General features: G+C 35.1%; 1 protein-coding gene across 1 annotated transcript; it reads right to left on the reverse strand.

Moving 5' to 3' along the window:
- Window positions 1-1,988: 1,988 nt before the first annotated feature.
- On the reverse strand, window positions 1,989-14,654 carry LOC141658747 (uncharacterized). Its single transcript, XM_074465600.1, has 5 exons — window positions 14,635-14,654; window positions 12,171-12,570; window positions 2,948-3,283; window positions 2,493-2,830; window positions 1,989-2,220 (listed from the first exon to the last, which is right to left on the reverse strand). Exons 1-5 carry the CDS (start codon window positions 14,652-14,654, stop codon window positions 1,989-1,991), a joined length of 1,326 nt encoding a protein of 441 aa, XP_074321701.1.
- Between the last annotated feature and the right edge of the window lie 7,182 nt (window positions 14,655-21,836).

Raw genomic sequence — 21,836 nt, forward strand, 5'->3', positions numbered from 1 at the left:
GAAACCTCTTAATAACTAATACTATTATGAACTAGTAATGATATTAGTCTTACTTAAAATTGACAGAAAAATATTATGTATTTGCTCTTGAATATTTTCGGCCAAGAGGAGACATTTGTGAGGTTTTATTTCTCTAAGTTTTTCACAAATTGTAGAGAGATTAAATTTTCTCACACTAGAAAATATTAGGTAAAGGTAGAATGAATAATAGAGGGAAAAACCCTCTATATTTTCCTCTTAGAAAACCGGTGGGGAGGGGTGGAGGAGAGCCAATGCATGGTGCTCATTTTCTTCCCAAGAAAATAGGTTTTCATAGCTACAACTATGGGTAATCATTGTGTTTTCCACTTAAAAATAATTAACACAATTTAAAGACCCTAACCCTCCCCATTTCGGTACACATAATATAAAATGGAAGGTCCATTTTATTTTTGTCATTTGTCAATTGTGACATATGTGACATGTTACTTGACATGTGAAATTGTAATGTATTTTTAACATATTAAAAATCAACATACTCATAAAATATGTCATATACAAAATCGACTAGTAATTCGTAATTACTTGTACCAAAACGGTTTATCAAATTATAAATTACAACGTCTTGTATTTATAATAAATTATTCATTCAATTTCAATTTCAATTGTTTCGTAAACAATAATTTTATCTAAGTAATAAAACAATTCGATTACTTAGACCGTATCCAATTTAATCGAATTATAATAAGACACGTTAATCTTACTCACAAATCATCCGTCAATTTTAAGCAATTTAATTAACTCGTATCGGCATACGATTAATTAAATAATCAATTAAGAGTATTTCCCTATAGGTATGACCTAAGGGGATCAACTGATCACCACCGTCGCACGATAGTAATGTCAAACTCTAGTCAGCCAATCATTACCGATATGTGTGGACCAGTTGACTGTAAAATATTACATCCCACATGTATTCTTAAAATGAGATTTAAACATGTGATCATCATGATCGACAGTTGTGATCGCATTATTGTCGGAGGACACATATTCCAACAATTCCGACCTCAAATAAATTTTAGAAAATATCCCAGCCCCACTCAATATGTCAAATAAATCATCAATTCTAGGCAAAGGGTACCGATTATTTATGGTCAGATTATTTTACTCCCTGTAATCAATACACAACCTCATACTCCCATCTTTCTTCTTCACAAATAACACAGGTGCTCCCAAGGGTGACACACTCGGTCTCACATAGCCCTTATCCAGCAACTCCTCCAACTGCTTTTTAAGCTCCTCTAACTCCTTAGGTCCCATCCTACAAGGTGCTTTAGAAATTGGTCCCGCCCCAGGTTTCAAGTCAATGCCAAAATCAACATCCCTCTGAGGTGGTAACCCCGGAATCTCGTCTGAAAATACGTCTTGGAAGTCTTGCACGACAGGTACCGATGTCGCCCCTGGCACGTACTCCCTCATGTCCCTCACATGACATAGGATCAACTGTCCTCCCTTCCTCAAGCAAGATTTTAAGGTGATTGTTGAGATAAGTTTTATTTTTGGTTTAACTACAAATCCCTTATAAAACACTTTTATTCCCTCAGGTCCACTCAAGGTGACTTTCTTTTGATGACAATCTATAAAGGCTTTATATTTACCCAATCAATCCATCCTTAAAATTACCTCAAAACCTCCCAAGGGAAATTCAATTAAGTTGGTAAGAAAGACAACTTCCCCTATTTTAACCGACACATCTTTATAAACACGATCACAAGGTATAGAATCCCGCGAAGGTATATCAACTAGGTCTTTTATCTCATCGAATACTTCTAATTTTAAAGTCCTGGCATGCTCACTTGAAATAAAAAAGTGGGTAGCTCTCGAATCAAATAAAACAAAGGTAGGCTCAGAATTAACAAGAAAGGTACCCGTGACAACATGAGCATCCTCCTCAACACCTTCCTTTCCTATCATAAGTAATTTCCCACTACTCTTAGCTCCACCCTGGCTTATTGATGCTGACCCATTCTATTGATTCCACAGCTCATTATCTTCTGAAAATCCCCACTTTCATTGCTTTGGTTGTTGTTGAAGCGATTCTGATTAGAATAATTGTTGAAATTTCTTTGATTGCTCCAACCACCCGATCTTTGATTATTCCCATAGCCTGATGTAGGAGTACGATAACCTACACCCTGATTCCCATTTACAAATCCTCCTCCTTGCCTCTCCAAATTAGTTCTACAATTGTAATACCCCGTATTTTGAGAATAATTTATGAGAATAATTTATGTAATTTAAATAATTAATTAATTAATGGCATTTCTAATAATAGTTTTTTTTTTTTGCAAGAAGGCACATCCATCTTTATTCATTCACTCAGGGGTAAAGAAGGAATAAGATCTTACACAAGCAGAATCCACTAAGAGGAATAACTTAAGACATCCACTATTTCATCACTACATTGCTCATATTTAAAGAAAAATTTTGCACTTATAACATATTGAAGTTGCCTCAGAAGAACATTCACCTCAGTATCACGGCCCCTGAAAATTCGCATGTTCCTTTCTTGCCAGATCATGTACACAGTAGCAGCTAGGCAGCATCGAAGTACACCCATCTTCCAATGCTTTCTAGCTTTCCTACTACGGCACCATTCCAACTCAGTCCAGAAGTTATCCGTCCTGCCCCTCATCTTTAACCAGTGCAGAATCTTGTACCATAAACCAGCAGAGAAATCACATTTGAAAAATAAATGGCGGTGAGACTCCTCAGCATGCTTACACAGGATGCACCAGTTGACCAAAGGGAGCCCTCTACGAGCAAGGCTGTCAACAGTAGGAAGTTTAGCCTGTGCAGCAAGGGAACTAATAAAGCCATGCTTAGGAATAATGGTAGAGCCCCATCAAATCTTATCCCATCTGACTCTAGCATACTTATTCCGCAAAATCTCATACAGTCTAGACACCTGAAAGCAACCACCTACCACACACTTTACTATCAAATCCTGAGCATCGGTAATGCCTCCAGCAAGCTGCACCAAAATATCACGCACCTGTAAAATACCTCTCCAACTCTCAGAATGGTGAGGTTTATGATCAGCAGTCCAGATGGTTATTGCACGCAGATTGTATGCAGTATTCCATTGGACCCAAACAGAATCAGCTTGATCCATGACTCTCCAGATACATTTACCCAAATTAGCTCTATTCCAGGATAAAATTTCCTTAATGTTGAAACCTCCTTCAGCCCAAGGACAACAATAAGACTTCCAACTCTTCATATAAAGCTTGTGAGTATTATCCTGTGTGGGAAATATTGGTATACTTCCTCTAGAAATTTTCGGATTATAACGAAATTATAATTATGAAATTACTAGTCATAAACGAAATTGCATAAACAAAAAGAATAGAGATTAAGAATCAACCTTTGGTCCTAGCAATTTGGCCTAAGAACAATATCGAAATCGATATTCTCCTAATTGTTGCACCCAAAATGTTTCAAGAAATGTCCCTCAATTTGCTAGAATGAGATCCCCAAAAATTGATAATTATTTTTTGGGTTTTTAGTTTTGTGATGAGAGAATTAGGTCAAAAGAATGAGAGAAAATAATCTCTCTTTCTCTTCTCTTAAAACCGTCCAAGTGAGGGGATTAGAGGAAGATATTTTCTTCCTCTTTTTACTCTTATTTCGGTTTTCACCAACCATCAAAAACAAGGAGAAAATCTTCTTATTTTTGGTTGTTCTAAAAATGTATAAAATGTGTATTATATTAATTGTCAATTATGTCGACATGTATTAATAAGTCCATACACAATATTTTGTAGTCGATTTATTAATACTGGTCTGTCAACATTTTATTATGACAATATCGCATAATATATATACATTAACTATAAATATAAAATATTTATAATTTGCTAATTTAATATAACTGGTTACATTTAATTACGAATTAACATCTTAATTCGTTTAAGCTAACATTATATACATTAATTAAATATAACAGTTTATATTCAATTTACGAATTAACAGTTAATTCGTCTCATCTAATATTATTTAATTGTATTAAATAATCGTCTCATCATCACATTGACTAACTGTTTAGTCAAATACATGGACTAACCTTTTAGTCATATAACGCATCAATGTGATTATATTTTCATACAATCACATCTCTCAAACACATCCTTTAGGTGTGACTTTTAGGGACCAGTTGATCACCGCCATCAGTATGATAATAACGTCAAACTTCTAGCAAGCCAACCGTTATTAAGTAAACGTTAATCAACTGATAAAATACTAAGTATACCCTTGTGAACCTATAAGAGATTTATATATGTTATCACACTAACTGTGGAGGACACAAGCTCCAACAATCTCCCACTTGTCCTCACAAGTGTATGTGCGATAACCGATTCTCATATCCTAAAATTTCTCCCACTCAATGTAAAACAATTTGCAAAATCCGTATTCACAAAGGTCGTATTTTACAAGTGATCAATATCAAGAGTGGTTTTCCCGACTAGAGAGTAACTTAACTGATAAACGAATCATCATTTGAGCATGGCCATGCATTTCAGTTACAACTCCTCGAGTGGCCCTGAGAAATAACTAAACCTGATAAAGGTGGGATATTTTCTTCAACTCGAATCCTGCAGATATAAGCACAGTATGAAATGACCCAGTGAAAATCTACTTAGCCTCCTGTTACGGTCGACCATGAGAAAAAAACCAAAGTCACCCAAAAACTGCCTTAATCTCAAGAGACAATCGATAATCAAAAGAATCGATTCTAGGAACACAATGGACGTCCAATCCACGACTGGCACCGAATGTTTTAAACATTTGGGACTCCATTACGTTGTCACAATTTGTCCTACGAGGTATCGTTATGACTCGTATCTGTGATCGATCAGCCAACCGTTTGACTTATGGCTCGTTGAACCCACCATCAATCAACTTCACAAAATAATAGCCAGAGTTATCAGCTCATGTAGGCGATTACGGACCAAAAAAATATAATGTAATTCAGTTCACTTTGTGGCGTTCAATGTTGTCGTACAATCCACATGAAAAACAAAATATGAAATAAAACGATGAAGTTATAAATAGCATATGAAAAAGATAATGTATCGAATCCATAATCTACTACTACAACTCAGGAACACGTTTAATTCCCATGGAAATAACGTGCCCTTCATGCTTATCATATTTCAACAGTTTAGTGAGAAGGTCCGCGATGTTGTCATCCGAAGCAATCTTGTCAATCACTATCTCTTCTTGCTCCACGTAATCACGGATCAGGTGAGCCTTCCGATGTACATTTCTAGACTTGTTGCTAGACTTAGGCTCCTTAGCCTGGAAGATGGCACCTCTATTGTCACAATAGATGGTGATCGGGTCATTCGAACTAGGAACTGTGGTTAGTCCTTGTAAGAATTGACGCATCCATATAGCTTCCTTTGCTGCTTCTGAAGCGGCATAGTACTCGGATTCAGTAGTAGAATCTGCTACAACTTCCTGTTTGGAACTTTTCCAGCTGACCGCAGCACCATTAAGAGTAAAGACGAACCCGGACTGAGATTTTGAATCATCTCGATCCGTTTGGAAGGTAGCATTTACGTAACCGATTGCGCATAACTTAGTATCTCCTCCATAAGTCAATGCCCAATCCTTAGTCCTCCGTAGGTACTTGAGGATGTTTTTAACAGCTATCCAGTGTGTTTCACCTGGATTCTTTTGGTACCGACTCGTCATACTCAATGCATATGCCACGTCCGGACGTGTGCATATCATGGCATACATTATTGATCCTATTGCTAATGCATAAGGAACACGACTCATGCGTTCAACCCCTTCGGGCGTCGTGGGTGACTGAGACTTGCTCAAATGCATCCCAGAAGTCATTGGAAGGTTCCCCTTCTTGGAGTTGGTCATGCTGAACCTTTCAAGAATCTTATCTAAATAAGACTCCAGACTCAATGATAACATCCGTCGTGATCTATCTCGATAGATACGGATTCCCAATATGCGTTGTGCCTCACCCAGATCTTTCATCTGGAAATGGTTCTTCAACCATCCTTTAACCGAAAATAAGAGAGGAATGTCATTCCCAATCAAGAGTATATCATCGACATACAATATCAAGAAAACAATCTTACCCCCACTCGACTTGATATATAAGCATGGTTCCTCGACCGATCGAGTGAAACCATACTCTTTTATCACCTGGTCGAAACGATGATTCCAACTCCGAGAAGCTTGCTTAAGTCCATAAATGGAACGCTTAAGCTTGCACACTTTCTTAGGATTTTCAGGATCTATGAAACCTTCGGGTTGTACCATGTACAACTCTTCCTCCAAATACCCGTTTAAGAAGGCGGTTTTCACATCCATCTGCCAAATTTCATAGTCATGAAAAGCGGCAATCGCTAAGATTATCCGAATGGAACGCAGCATAACTACGGGTGCAAAAATTTCATCATAATGCAATCCGTGCACTTGAGTGAAACCTTTTGCCACTAGTCGTGCCTTATAGGTATCTGGTTGCCCGTCTACAGAATGCTTTATTTTGTAAAGCCATTTTCACTGAAGAGGTTTTACCTTATTAGGTAAATTAACAAGATCCCATACGTCATTCTCATACATGGAGTCCATCTCAGATTGCATTGCTTCAAGCCATAGCTTAGAGTCGGAACAGGTCATGGCACCTTTATAGGTAGCGGGTTCATTACTCTCTAGGAGCAAAACGTCACTTTCCTCGACCATACCAATGTATCTGTCTGGAGGATTAGAGACTCTACCCGACCTCCTAGGTTCCTGAGGAATATTAACCGCATCATTAGTTGAAGGAACCTCTTCCTCCATCTGTTCCTCGGTTGTTGGTTCTTGAATCTCCGACAGCTCGAAGGTTCTATTACTTGACTTGTTCTCGAGAAATTCTTTCTCTAAGAACTTCGCACTAGCCGCAACAAAAACTCGATGTTCGGTAGGCGAATAGAAGTAATGACCAAACATTCCTTTTGGATAACCAATAAAGTATGTCTTGACCGATCGCGGGCCGAGCGTATCCTCGTGTCTCCACTTGACATAAGCCTCGCAGCCCCAAACCCAAATAAAGGACAAGTTAGGGACCGTTCCCTTCCACATTTCATATGGAGTCTTGTCGACAGCTTTAGACGGACTTCGGTTAAGTATAAGAGCAGCTGACAAAAGAGCAAAGCCCCATAATGAATCAGGTACTACTGTGTGACTCATCATGGATCGAACCATATCAAGTAGTGTTCGATTTCTCCATTACACACCATTTATTTGAGGTGTTCCAGGTGGAGTTAACTGTAAAACGATTCCACAGTCTTTAAGGTGTTGATCAAACTCATTTGAAAGATATTCGCCACCCCGATCTGAACGGAGTGCTTTAACCTTTCTTCCCAGTTGGTTCTCAACCTTATTCTGTTATTCCTTAAATTTTTCAAAAGACTCACTTTTATGCTTCATTAAGTAGACATATCCGTATCTACTCAAATCGTCCGTGAAAGTGATAAAATATCTATAGCCATCTCTAGCGGTAATTGACATAGGTCCACATACATCAGTATGTATGAGTCCTAATAGGTCACTAGCGCGCATTCCAACACCTTTGAAGGAAATTCGAGTCATTTTGCCGATAAGACATGATTCACACGTGCCAAATGTAGAAAAATCGAATGCGGGAATAGTCCCATTCTCGATGAGTTTCTTTACACGTTTTTCATTTATGTGTCCCATTCGACAATGCCATAGATAAGTTTGATCTTTGTCACCAACCTTTAATTTCTTATTATTCACATGTAATATCTCTGTGGTTTGATCTAAGATATAAATTTCATTCATGGAAACTGCTTTGCCATAAACCATTTCGTTAAAAGAGAAAATACAGCTATTGTCCTTTATTGAAAATGAAAAACCGTCTTTATCAAGTACGGAAACAGAAATAATATTCTTAGATAAACTGGGTACATAGTAACAGTTATATAAATATAACTCAAAACCACTTAGGAGTTGGATTACGTATGTTCCCTTTGAGACTGCAGCAACTCTAGCTCCATTCCCGACTCGCAGGTCCACATCACCCTTTGCGAGAGGTGTGATGTTTTTTAGGCCCTGCAAATGATTACACAGATGAGAACCACAGCCAGTATCAAGTACTCAAGTTCCGAAACTTGCATGGTTAATCTCAATCATATAAATATAAGATGACATACCAACAGAAGTGACGCGGCCTACTTTTATGTCCTCACGGGACAGTTCCTCCTCCAATGCCCAGTCTTGTGACAATGGTGGCACTCAACGTTACCGTCCTTGCTCTTTGCCTTGCCTAGTGAGCCACTATTCTCACCAGGCCCACTCTTACCGTTTCCTGACTTTTTAAACTTTGGCTTTCCTACATTTAGGTCGCCATGAGCTTTGCCCTTACCCTTATTCTTGTCGGAAATCATGAGAACATCTTGCTTCATGCTCCCACTCAATTTCATATCCTTCTCGGCGTGTACGAGAAGTGAGTGTAGCTCATGAGGACTTTTCTTCATGTCATTCATGTAGTAATTTGCCCTAAAGAGGGCAAAACCATCATGAAGTGAATGAAGCATACGGTCAATGACTATGCTCTCACTGATTTTGCAATCAAGTGTCTCCAATTTCTCGACATTCTCAATCATGTTAAGAATGTGTGGGCTAACCGGTTGGCCCTTCTGGAGTTTCGCATCAAAGAAGCGACAGGTATGCTCATAAGTAATGATTCTCGGTGCTTTTGAGAACTCATTAGTGAGCGTGGTGAAAATCTTGTTTGCACCTTGGGCAATAAAGCGTCTTTGCAAATTGGTTTCCATTGCAAAAATGAGTACGTTCTTTATCGCATCCGCTTCCATAACGAAGTCACTATAAGCAATTGACTCGTTAACTCTTGTATTGGGGCCTGGGTTTGGCGGTATTGGCTCAGTTAAGTACTTGAGCTTACCGTCAGCAATGGCAGCATTCCGTAATAATGCCTCCCAGTCCACAAAGTTGGACCCGTCATTCTTCAGTCGTGTGAACTGATTCATGTGGTCCATGAAAGCTTTTAGCCAGGACTCGCGTCCAAGTGTGGCACTTGGCATAGGGATTTCGTTATTTCCAGCCATTTGTTGTAACAGTATTATCAATATAAAACGAATTCTACACTGCGAAAAGAAGAAGAAAAATATAATAAGCATACTCATCGTTATGATTTAAGTCTAATGCAAAACTGTTATAAGCGAAGACTCAAGCATTTATACAATTGACCTCCCTCGAGAATTATATAAATGATCCCAAGACTCAATTATCTGTAAATTGATAAGCCAACCTCTTGGCTAATTCTACTATTAGAATTCTTGGTCGATAAATTTCTGTAAATTCTATCTATAGTCCATCATAATCACGAGAAACTCTTCGGATTATAATGTTGAGGTAAACTAAGTCAACACAAACTACTTACCCAACGTAGAAGGGGTCATATGGAGAGTAACGTCCTATATGCCTAACGACGAAGAAGGGATTCATAGCTGTTTGGCCTATAAAGACTAGTCTCAATTTCAGTTTTAGAGGAAGATCCCATCAACTTTATTTTAATTCATTTTAAGTGAACTAATATCTAGCATGCGAGAATGAATAAACTAAGATGATGGCTTAAAATTGTGTGACATCTGTATGCCTATGAAAACTAACATTCAATCTATATGAGTCAATTTTCATGCATATTAGGTGGTTTGGTTTAGGCGGAATATGATGCACTAATTATGAAGCGAAGAAAAGCAATAAGAATGGAAAAACGTAAAACAAAAATAAAGTCCTAGTGTGGCCTATCTACCAAAATGAACATAAATACAACTTTGGAATCCTTCCTAGGACCCGAGAAGCTTGTCTTGATGTTCCATCTTGGTCCATGTAGCGGGAGTGAGCAATCCAATCTCCATCTTTAGTCTTCTCAAAATTACAATTAAAAATTACATAATAAACCTATTTACATTCTAATTTCAAAACCATAATATAAAAGAAAACCAAAAGGAGATTCGAGATCTCAAAATTACATTAAAATTATGTTTCCATCATTACGAAAACATAATTAACTAAGGCGACACTACGTATTACAAATTACAACCGATTGCAAAAATACGTAAATTAAACCATTCAACAAAACATTCAACTAAATAAAAATGCATCAATTATAAATTAATCATTCAAGATATAATTCCTTAATTATGTAGAGTAATTTATCCAACCCACCTATTTAAATGATCAAATTATGTGACAATTCCTCAATTACTCACAATAATTCCAATCTTAATACATATTAATCTTGTAATATGAATTAATCCAACATTATTTTAAACATCTTTAAAATAATTAGGCATCTTAAATTTTTGTGAACCTTTTCACAACAAACAATCATACATTATAAATTTAATGTATAATCAATATTGGCCAAAACAAAATCCTTTTTTTTCTTTTTGTTCTTGGCATAAACACAAAAAAAAACAAAAACAGTTTGTTATATTTTTTTCTTTGCGGGATTTTGCCCCAAAATGAAGGAAAAACAGTTTTTTTTTTTTTTTTTTAATCTCTCGGCATTTAACAAAAAAATGAAAAACAGCTTTTTTTTTTTATTTCTTGCTCACGGCTTTCAGCCAAATATAAAAAAAAAACAGTTTTTTTTTCCTTTTCAAGAAAAACAACCCTTTTATAATGAACAAATTTGTTTAATGTTGCTACTAGAACAAGATTGGCATAATCATCAACAATTAAATTAATGAATCATGATCTTAAACAACAATTTAACATCATGTGAGCCAAAAACTACATAGCAAAAACAAATAATCATCATTAAACCAATTTCCATTTACATTTTAATTTAATTCTCATTAAATCAAAACATCTACAAATTTATCATATTATCATCTTAACTAATTAAAACAACAATATGAATAAATCAAAATGGAAACAAGAACAACAAAAACAACAACAACCTTTCGGCAAAAAAAAAAAAAAAAAAAAAACTAGGCAAAAAAATTTCTCTCGGCCGAATTTTTTTTTTTTAAAAATTTTTTGTTTAAATCCATTTATGAAAATCATATAAATTAATTTCGTGGCCTATGCTCTGATACCACTTGTGGGAAATATCGGTATACTTCCTCTAGAAATTTTCGGATTATAACGAAATTATAATTATGAAATTACTAGTCATAAACGAAATTGCATAAACAAAAAGAATAGAGATTAAGAATCAACCTTTGGTCCTAGCAATTTGGCCTAAGAACAATATCGAAATCGATATTCTCCTAATTGTTGCACCCAAAATGTTTCAAGAAATGCCCCTCAATTTGCTAGAATGAGATCCCCAAAAATTGATAATTATTTTTTGGGTTTTTAGTTTTGTGATGAGAGAATTAGGTCAAAAGAATGAGAGAAAATAATCTCTCTTTCTCTTCTCTTAAAACCGTCCAAGTGAGGGGATTAGAGGAAGATATTTTCTTCCTCTTTTTACTCTTATTTCGGTTTTCACCAACCACCAAAAATAAGGAGAAAATCTCTTATTTTTGGTTGTTCTAAAAATGTATAAAATGTGTATTATATTAATTGTCAATTATGTCGACATGTATTAATAAATCCACACACAACAGTTTGTAGTCGACTTACTAATACCGGTCTGTCAACATTTTATTATGACAATATCGCATAATATATATACATTAACTATAAATATAAAATATTTATAATTTGCTAATTAAATATAACTGGTTACGTTTAATTACGAATTAACATCTTAATTCGTTTAAGCTAACATTATATACATTAATTCGTCTCATCTAATATTATTTAATTGTATTAAATAATCGTCTCATCATCACATTGACTAACTGTTTAGTCAAATACATGGACTAACCTTTTAGTCATATAAGGCATCAATGTGATTATATTTTCATACAATCACATCTCTCAAACACATCCTTTAGGTGTGACTTTTAGGGACCAGTTGATCACCGCCATCAGTATGATAATAACGTCAAACTTCTAGCAAGCCAACCGTTATTAAGTAAACGTTAATCAACTGATAAATACTAAGTATACCCTTGTGAACCTATAAGAGATTTATGTATGTTATCACACTAACTGTGGAGGACACAAGCTCCAACATCCTGAACATTCCAAAGATAGTCCCTACAACATTGATTCAAGATTTTTATGATGGCCTTAGGCAAAAGAATAGTTGAAGTCCAGTAGTTCTCCAACCCAAAGAAAATGGAGTTCAACAGTTGAAGTCTGCCAGCATAAGAGAGCAGCTTTGTAGTCCAGTGTTGAACAGAGTTTCGAACTTTGCAAAGAAGTTCCTCATACATGGAGACTGTAAGTTTGCTATCATGTAAAGGCAGACCAAGGTATTTGAACGGGAGCATCCCCTCTGTATAACCAGTATTAGCCATGATTGCTTGCTTAATTTGTTCAGGAACACCCCCAAAGTAAATATTGGTTTTGTCTAAATTTGCAAGTAAACCTGAAACCTGACCAAATTCAGCCAGAGCTTGAGCAGCATTTCTAATAATAGTTGCAAGTAAGACGTTAATTAAATAATAAAATAAGTAAGCGAGTCGGGAATTGGACTTGGCTAGTAATAAGGCCTTGGGCCGTGTGTGTAAGATAAGTGGGCCGATTATATTAGGCCTAGAATGAGTATTGTCGTGAATTGTTTCGGGATTTAATAAAATACTAATGAGGAAATTAATAATAGGTAAAGGTAATAATAATTATAATAGTAATGATCCTAATAATATTTGTGTTATGGTAATAATAAAATTAGTAAATGATGTATGTGGTAATGCTACTTATGGAAAGACTAATATAATATGTAATAGTAATAATAGTTGTAGTAGTTGTAATAATAATAATAATAATAATAATAATAATAATAATAATAATAATAATAATAATAATAATAATAATAATAATAATAATAATAATAATAATAATAATAATAATAATAATAATAATAATAATAATAATAATAATAATAATAATAATAATAATAATAATAATAATAATAATAATAATAATAATAATAATAATAATAATAATAATAATAATAATAATAATAATAATAATAATAATAATAATAATAATAATAATAATAATAATAATAATAATAATAATAATGTCCTGGTTTTAGCGGCGAGATTGTGGCGACGAGAGTAACTAAGACCATTGAGCTAATGGACTTGGTTGCGAGGATTGAGGACCCGCAATGTGAGTTGCTTCTTCTTGAGCTTGTCTTTGGTATCTCTAAGCTCTACTTCTCCCTTCGTACTTGCTCCCCTAGTGTTTTTGGGTCTGTCCATCTTCCTTTTGATGCCGCTCTTCGTTCTAGCTTAGAACGTATTGTCACCGCGTCGGGGCCGGGTTTTGGGGATTGCGGTGGCGCCTTGCTACTTTCCCTTTTAATCTTGGTGGTCTTGGTGTCTATGCGGCGGGAGATGTTTTATTTTTATGCTTTTATTGCGTCCCGCTTGCAATCTGGGTTTTGCGAGCTAAGCTCCTCGGCCCTTCCGGTATTGTAGCTGCCGGCCCTACTTTTGATGATGCCGCACGGTGTTTACTGCGACTACGAGTTCGACATATTAGGTCGCCCTAGTGAAATTGTGCCCCCAAACTTATGAAGAAATTGGCGATATTTATTTCACGACGTTCTTTGTTGCCTCGTAGTCTGTTTTCTCCTTGACACCGCGCCCGACTTGCCTTATGGCGATCTCGGCAGGTTCTCACTCCTCGATTGGTTACGTGCGGTTCCTATCTCGGGGTTGGGGCGGACTATGAACGGAGGACTTACCGGAGTGTGTTGGGGTATCGTCTGGTGTTCCGTTATTCACGGTATCTAGGCCACATCCCGCTTGCTCTCGGGTTTTTGCTTTGGGGATGTTTTTGGGACCACGCTGTTTCTTGTCTTGCATCTTGTGGGCGTTAAACATCGGCATAACCTTGTCCGGGACACTCTTTTCGACATCTGCTATAATGCGGTATTATTCTGGGGAAGGAGGTTGATATCGGTTTGGTTGATGGGCATGGTGGCTCTCTTCGTCCTGCGGATTTATTACTTTATTCTTGGGACGGGGCGTGATGTGTGCGTCGACCGACGGTTCTTCACCTTTGACTCGGGGCCAGGTTGTGATTTTGTGCGGGCCGGGTTGTCGTCGCCGATCTTGCTCGGCGAAAGTGTGCTAAGTATGGGGATTTGTGCGCGATAGCGGGTTATGGTTTCCTTCCTTTCTCCTTCTCTTCACTTGGGGAGCTGGGTTCGGATGCTGTTGCCTTGCTCAAGCGGATCCAGAAATTCTCGGTATCTCAGGATGCTGGGGCTCGGGTGGCCGCTTACATTTTTACTAGACTTAGCTTTGCTATTGCTAAGGGTGTGGGAGCCCAGATTGTCTCTCGGCTCCCCACCAATTTCATGTAAACTTTTATTCTTATTTTAATGAAAGCTGCGCGCATCCCTTCATAAAAAAAAAAAAAAAAAAAAAAAAAAAAAATAATAATAATAATAATAATAATAATAATAATAATAATAATAAACTTTCTCTCTCAATAACTACTTTCTCTCTCAATAACTACTTTCTCTGTAATTCCGCCATTGTTATGGACCTTGCGAAGCATCCATGGCGCGGGGGAGGGGTCGTCCTCCCAAGGGGAGAACCTCAAAGGATTCCTTATCACCTCCTGCTCCTCCTCGTACCATTCTTTCTCGCAATTCTCCAATTACTCCAATGCCGGAAATTCAGGTATCACCGACACGACAACCTCTCTTGCTTAATAATCTCATAGTGGATGTTGTGACTAATTCTGCTGCTAAGAACCCTAATTCTGCAATTCGACCCTCTAATTCTGTACCAATTAAACCTAATTCTGTGACACAAATTCCGAATTTGGGTTTAATTGCACCCATTCCTGCAATTAGTATTCCTTCTGAAACAATTGGGCATAATGATCTTGGAAACCCTAGTTCATCTCAGATAGTGGATTCCCCCATATCTGTTGCTAAGGTGTTTGAAGCTCAGACCATTGCCAATGGAGACGAACATGTTTCGACCTCCCCTAAAATGGCGGCTAATCCCACTGTTGCTGCTAAAAAGTGGTCTGATGTTTCTAAACCCAAAGCTCCAATTGGCATGAGTCTTTATTTTCATCAGGATAGTAAGTCTGCTAAGGAAATTGATGTGGCTCTAGAGGACATTGCTGATGAACTTAAGCTCTGGAAATACACACTTATGGGGCATCTGCTTGGCTCTAGGCCATCTTTGCAGCAACTCACTGAATTTGTTACTAAGAGTTGGAATCATATTGCTTCCCCAGTAGTGCAGTACTTTAAAAAAGGATGGTTTTGTTTTCGATTTTCCAGTGAAGAAGAAATGAATAATGTCTTAAAAGATGGTCCCTGGAAGATGGGTTCCTACTCTCTCATCCTGAAGCAATGGCACCCTTCATTCTCTTTTGAAATGGAGAGAGTCTCCATTGTTCCTATATGGGTTCTTTTCCCTGACCTTGATCCCTATCTTTGGTCTCCTACTGTGCTGAGTAAAATGTCTAGCAAGATAGGTAGACCTATGTTTGCTGATCTACCCACTACCAATAAGGAAAAGCTCTCTTTTGCTAGGGTAATGATAGAAGTTGACATAGCTTCTACCCTTCCTCTGGAGATTTCCCTTAACACACCATTTGGTCCATCTGTGCAAAGGATTGAGTATGAATGGATACCACATTACTGCTCTGAATGTGGAAAAATGGGTCATCTGAAGCAAACCTGTAAACTGAACAAGCCCAAGGTCCTCAAACCTCAGGAACAGAAGAAGAAGGCCCAGTATGTTGCTAAGACTAACCCTAGTATGCTAGGTGATTCACTGAGTACCAAGGAGGTGGGTACTAGTCCCCTGATTAAGGAGATGAGCTCAGACCCAACAACTGACTTAGTCTTGTCTTCTTCAGAACTGGTTCCATCTTCTGGGGAAACTGTTGAACACTCAGAATGCTCTAGGAAGGACATAACTAGTCAGTCTCAAATAGCCTTGAATAGAGACTCCTTGCTTATGTCTGATCTCATTGGAACAAATACTTTCTCTGTTCTATCTCTCCCTGAAGAAGGGGAAATTTTAGCTGAGAACCCAGAGACTATTGTGAGGGATATGGATGAGGTTAGTTTCAAACAATCTGTTGGAAGCTCTCCTCTATCTGCTTCTGTTGCTGGGCAACACCCTTGTGTGCTAGGTAGTACCTCAATCACCACAGGGATGAGGACTAATTCATTGGGGGATGAGGGGAGCTCAGAATGCCCAGGGCTAGGCTTACCTGATTCTTCCTCTGCACTGGTCTCATCTCCTGCTGGGATTGAATTGCACTCAGTATGCACCAAGAAGGGCATGGTTAAACAGGCTCAAATAGCCTTGAAGAGAGACTCTTTAGCCATGTCAGACTCTGTAATGGCTGCCCCCCATGAGGATAGCACCCTTGATCTTCATACTACTCTAACTATTGATCATAGCATTACTGTGACCTCTGGGATCTCTGCAAACAGCAATGAAGTCCCACCTTACCTGGACACTAGACTTGTACATCTGCAGGGGCTCTCCTGTTTACTGTCTCCCCCCTCTACTAATTAGCTCCCATGATTATTGCTACTTGGAACATTCGAGGTTTCAATAAACCTATTAAGCATAGTGAGGTGACTCATTTTCTTAGTGATAATAAAGTGGATGTGCTGGGTTTACTGGAAACTAGGGTAAAGCAGCATAAGGCAAAGAAGATTTTGAGGAGTAACTTTAACAGGTATAATGCTTTCTGCAATTATAATAAGCATAATAATGGCCGTATATGGATTCTTTGGAATCCACTTACCACCAAGGTTGATGTCCTGGAGGAGCACTCTCAGGTGGTTCACTGCCAGATTAAACACCTGGCTACATGGTCGACTGTTCTTTTTATCAGTAGTCTATGGTAGTAACAATGCTAGAACTAGACAAAGTCTCTGGGATTCTTTGTCCAATTTTTCTCATAAAAATGACTGCTGGACTGCTATGGGGGACTTTAATGTCATCAGATATCCTTCTGAGAAGATTAGTAATACTCCACCTGTCCTTTCTGAATTGCTTGATTTCAATACTTGCCTTCAGAAGAGTGGACTGGATGATATCACTGGCTCTGGGTGTGATTTTACATGGTTTAACAAGCAGGAGATGGATACCAGGGTTTACTCTAAATTGGATAGAATCCTTGTGAATGACAGCTGGGGTACTCACTTTTCACAAACTACTGCTCATTTCTTATCTCATGGCATCTCTGATCATAGCCCTGCTCTTTTAACCTTCCATGATAATGATTATCCTAAAAAACAGTTCAAATTCCTCAACTGCTGGGCTGAGCACCCACAATTTGAGCAAATTGTCACTGAATGTTGGGAAACTAGTCAGTCTGGCAATTCTATGTTTAGACTAATGAGTAAGGTGAAGAGAGTTAAAATGGGTCTGAAGAAGCTGTATGCTACTCAGTTTGCTAATATTAGCAGCAGAGTGAAAGCTAAGAGGGAGGAACTAGCTCAATGTTATCATGATCTTCAGTCCAAGCCTGACTCTGCTATCCTGGTTGCTCAGGAACATAAGCTATCCCAGGAATTTTGGCACCTCAAGGAGACTGAGATGCAAATTTTATTTCAGAGGGCTAAAACTCAAGGTATTAAATATAATGATACATGTTCTAAATATTTTTTGCAAGAATTAAAGAGAGGCAGCAAAGCCAAATGATTGGTGATATTCATGGTATTGATGGTGTGCATTACAAAGGGTTGTCTAGTGTGGGTGAAGCTTTTGTGGACTACTACCAGAAACTTTTGGGTGAGAAGACAGCTGTCCTTCCCATTGGCCCTGACTTGTTCACCCAGGGGGGCTGTGTTGAGCCACAAGACCATTCTGACCTGACTAGGCCCATTACTAGACTTGAAATTAAAAATGCCCTATTCTCTATTGATCCTAATAAGAGCCCTGGGGTTGATGGTTTCTCCTCTGGCTTTTTCAAAGCAGCTTGGCCCATTATTCAGGATGATTTCTGTAAAGCTATTGAGGATTTCTTTAGAACTGGTTTTATGCCTAAGCAGGCTAATGTTACTCTAGTAACCCTCATCCCTAAGAAGCAGACACCTCAAACTGTCAAAGATTTCAGACCTATATCTTGTTGCTCCACCATTTACAAAACTGTTAGCAAGATTCTCACCAACAGGCTAAAAATAATAATGCCACAGTTGGTTGGGCCTGAGCAGGCTGCTTTTGTAAGTGGCAGGAGTTTGTTTGAAAATGTCATGCTCACCCAAAATCTGGTGAAAGGATACACTAGGAAATATATAACCCCTAGGTGTATGCTGAAAATTGATATTAGCAAGGCTTTTGACACCCTGCAATGGGAGTTCATTCAAAGTATGCTTGAGGGACTCAAATTCCCACCTATGTTCATAAAATGGATCATGGGATGTGTCACTGGTTCATGGTTTACCCTGAAAATTAATGGATCTCATCATGGTTTTTTCAAGGGTAAAAGTGGAGTTAGGCAAGGAGACCCATTGTCTCCTTTCCTTTTTGTGCTCAGTATGGAAGTCCTCTCCAGGAGTCTAAGGACTATGTGCAATCTACCTGGGGTCTCTTATCACCCAAAATGCTCTAGACTGAAGTTGACTCATCTAGTCTTTGCTGATGACCTAATGCTTTTTACTCGTGGGGATTTACCTTCTGTCCAGCAAGCAGTTAACATCTTAGACATCTTCTCCACCTGGTCAGGCCTCAAAGCCAATATGGAAAAGACTGAAGCTTATTTTGGTGGTCTGACTACTTATGTCAAGCAGCTTATTTGTTCCACTGTTGGTCTCACTGAGGGGAGCTTCCCTTTTCGTTATCTAGGGATCCCAATTCACTCATCTAGGCTTACACAAGATATGTATGATGGGTTGATTTTGAAAGTTCAAAACATTGCTACAAAGTTCTCCACTAAACACCTCTCTTATGCTGGAAGAATCCAAGTGCTGAATTCTGTTGTATTTGGATTAACTAATTTCTGGTGTACAAGTCTACTGATGCCCAGGCAAATCTGTAAACGAATTAACAGCATCAGTAAGAGTATTTTCTGGGGCCATGTTTTCAATGATAGGAAACCTGTCTTCAAGAGCTGGGCAAGTATTTGCACCCCTTGGGAAGAGGGTGGGTTTAACATCAAGAGCTTACAAGCTTGGAATACTGCTACTCTCCTTCAATAGTTGTGGAAAATTGATCAGAATAAGGGGGCCATATGGACAAACTGGATTGCAAAATATATCACTAACTCTACCTCCATTTGGGAAGTTGCTGCTCAAGAAAAACATTCTGAGAGCATAAGAGGTATCCTCCAGATTCGGGACAGCTGCATTCAGACTAGGGGAGGGCTTCATTCCTTTCAACTTTTGATTCGCAGCTTCACTATTAGAGATAAATTTTCCATCAGGAAAGCTTATGCATACATCAGGAATTGTGGCTCTCCACAACCATTTTATAAAGCTATTCATCATGGAACCATGGTTTCCAGGCACAGGGTCCTCCTTATGCTAGCTGTGCAGGACAGATTAGCTAATGTGGCTAAGCTTATGTCCAGAGGACTCCCCATGGCAAACAGATGCAGCTTGTGCAAGCAAGCTACTGAAACTTCTGCACATCTATTTTTCAGCTGCAACTATACTGGTGAACTGCTGAATTGTGTCAAACAGTGGGCAAATATTTCCTCCAGTAGCATTGAGCTCTCCTCCTTGCTTCTTTGGTATGCTCACAACTTCAAAAGGACTGATTGGAGAGGCAAATGGGTAAGCTGTAGCCTTGGTTGTCTGGTTTATGTCATTTGGCAGGAAAGGAATCTCAGAATTTTTGAGGGAAGGGAGAGGACTGCACAAGCTCTTTTCAAGGAAATACAATTCATAGTTAGTACATTACTCCTTCATTCAGTCACATATCGTGTATATTTGGATGTGATTGATGCTCTTCATACATAGGCATTCTTTTGTATAGATACTCTAGAGGATTTTTGGACATACATTGTATAGTGGGTATTCTTTGTAAGAAACTCATGTAATCCCCTTTGTTGGAATATATGAGAAATACCTTTCTTGCAAAAAAAAATAAAAAAAAAAAAATAAATAATAATAATAATAATAATAATAATAATAATAATAATAATAATAATAATAATAATAATAATAATAATAATAATAATAATAATAATAATAATAATAATAATAATAATAATAATAATAATAATAATAATAATAATAATAATAATAATAATAATAATAATAATAATAATAATAATAATAATAATAATAATAATAATAATAATAATAATAATAATAATAATAATAATAATAATAATAATAATAATAATAATAATAATAATAATAATAATAATAATAATAATAATAATAATAATAATAATAATAATAATAATAATAATAATAATAATAATAATAATAATAATAATAATAATAATAATAATAATAATAATAATAATAATAATAATAATAATAATAATAATAATAATAATAATAATAATAATAATAATAATAATAATAATAATAATAATAATAATAATAATAATAATAATAATAATAATAATAATAATAATAATAATAATAATAATAATAATAATAATAATAATAATAATAATAATAATAATAATAATAATAATAATAATAATAATAATAATAATAATAATAATAATAATAATAATAATAATAATAATAATAATAATAATAATAATAATAATAATAATAATAATAATAATAATAATAATAATAATAATAATAATAATAATAATAATAATAATAATAATAATAATAATAATAATAATAATAATAATAATAATAATAATAATAATAATAATAATAATAATAATAATAATAATAATAATAATAATAATAATAATAATAATAATAATAATAATAATAATAATAATAATAATAATAATAATAATAATAATAATAATAATAATAATAATAATAATAATAATAATAATAATAATAATAATAATAATAATAATAATAATAATAATAATAATAATAATAATAATAATAATAATAATAATAATAATAATAATAATAATAATAATAATAATAATAATAATAATAATAATAATAATAATAATAATAATAATAATAATAATAATAATAATAATAATAATAATAATAATAATAATAATAATAATAATAATAATAATAATAATAATAATAATAATAATAATAATAATAATAATAATAATAATAATAATAATAATAATAATAATAATAATAATAATAATAATAATAATAATAATAATAATAATAATAATAATAATAATAATAATAATAATAATAATAATAATAATAATAATAATAATAATAATAATAATAATAATAATAATAATAATAATAATAATAATAATAATAATAATAATAATAATAATAATAATAATAATAATAATAATAATAATAATAATAATAATAATAATAATAATAATAATAATAATAATAATAATAATAATAATAATAATAATAATAATAATAATAATAATAATAATAATAATAATAATAATAATAATAATAATAATAATAATAATAATAATAATAATAATAATAATAATAATAATAATAATAATAATAATAATAATAATAATAATAATAATAATAATAATAATAATAATAATAATAATAATAATAATAATAATAATAATAATAATAATAATAATAATAATAATAATAATAATAATAATAATAATAATAATAATAA

This window comes from Silene latifolia, chromosome 1, assembly GCF_048544455.1.
Source record: "Silene latifolia isolate original U9 population chromosome 1, ASM4854445v1, whole genome shotgun sequence".
NCBI classification, from domain to species: domain Eukaryota; kingdom Viridiplantae; phylum Streptophyta; class Magnoliopsida; order Caryophyllales; family Caryophyllaceae; genus Silene; species Silene latifolia.

What these genes read in the sequence shown, in the direction of transcription:
- LOC141658747 (XM_074465600.1), bottom strand. Translation starts at nt 14,654, where the DNA reads ATGGCGGAATTACAGAGAAA. An exon ending in ATGGCGGAATTACAGAGAAA is followed by an intron (nt 12,571 to 14,634) that starts GTAGTTATTGAG and finishes AACTATTATTAG; the next exon opens with AAATGCTGCTCAAGCTCTGG. An exon ending in ATCTTTGGAATGTTCAGGAT is followed by an intron (nt 3,284 to 12,170) that starts GTTGGAGCTTGT and finishes TTTCCCACACAG; the next exon opens with GATAATACTCACAAGCTTTA.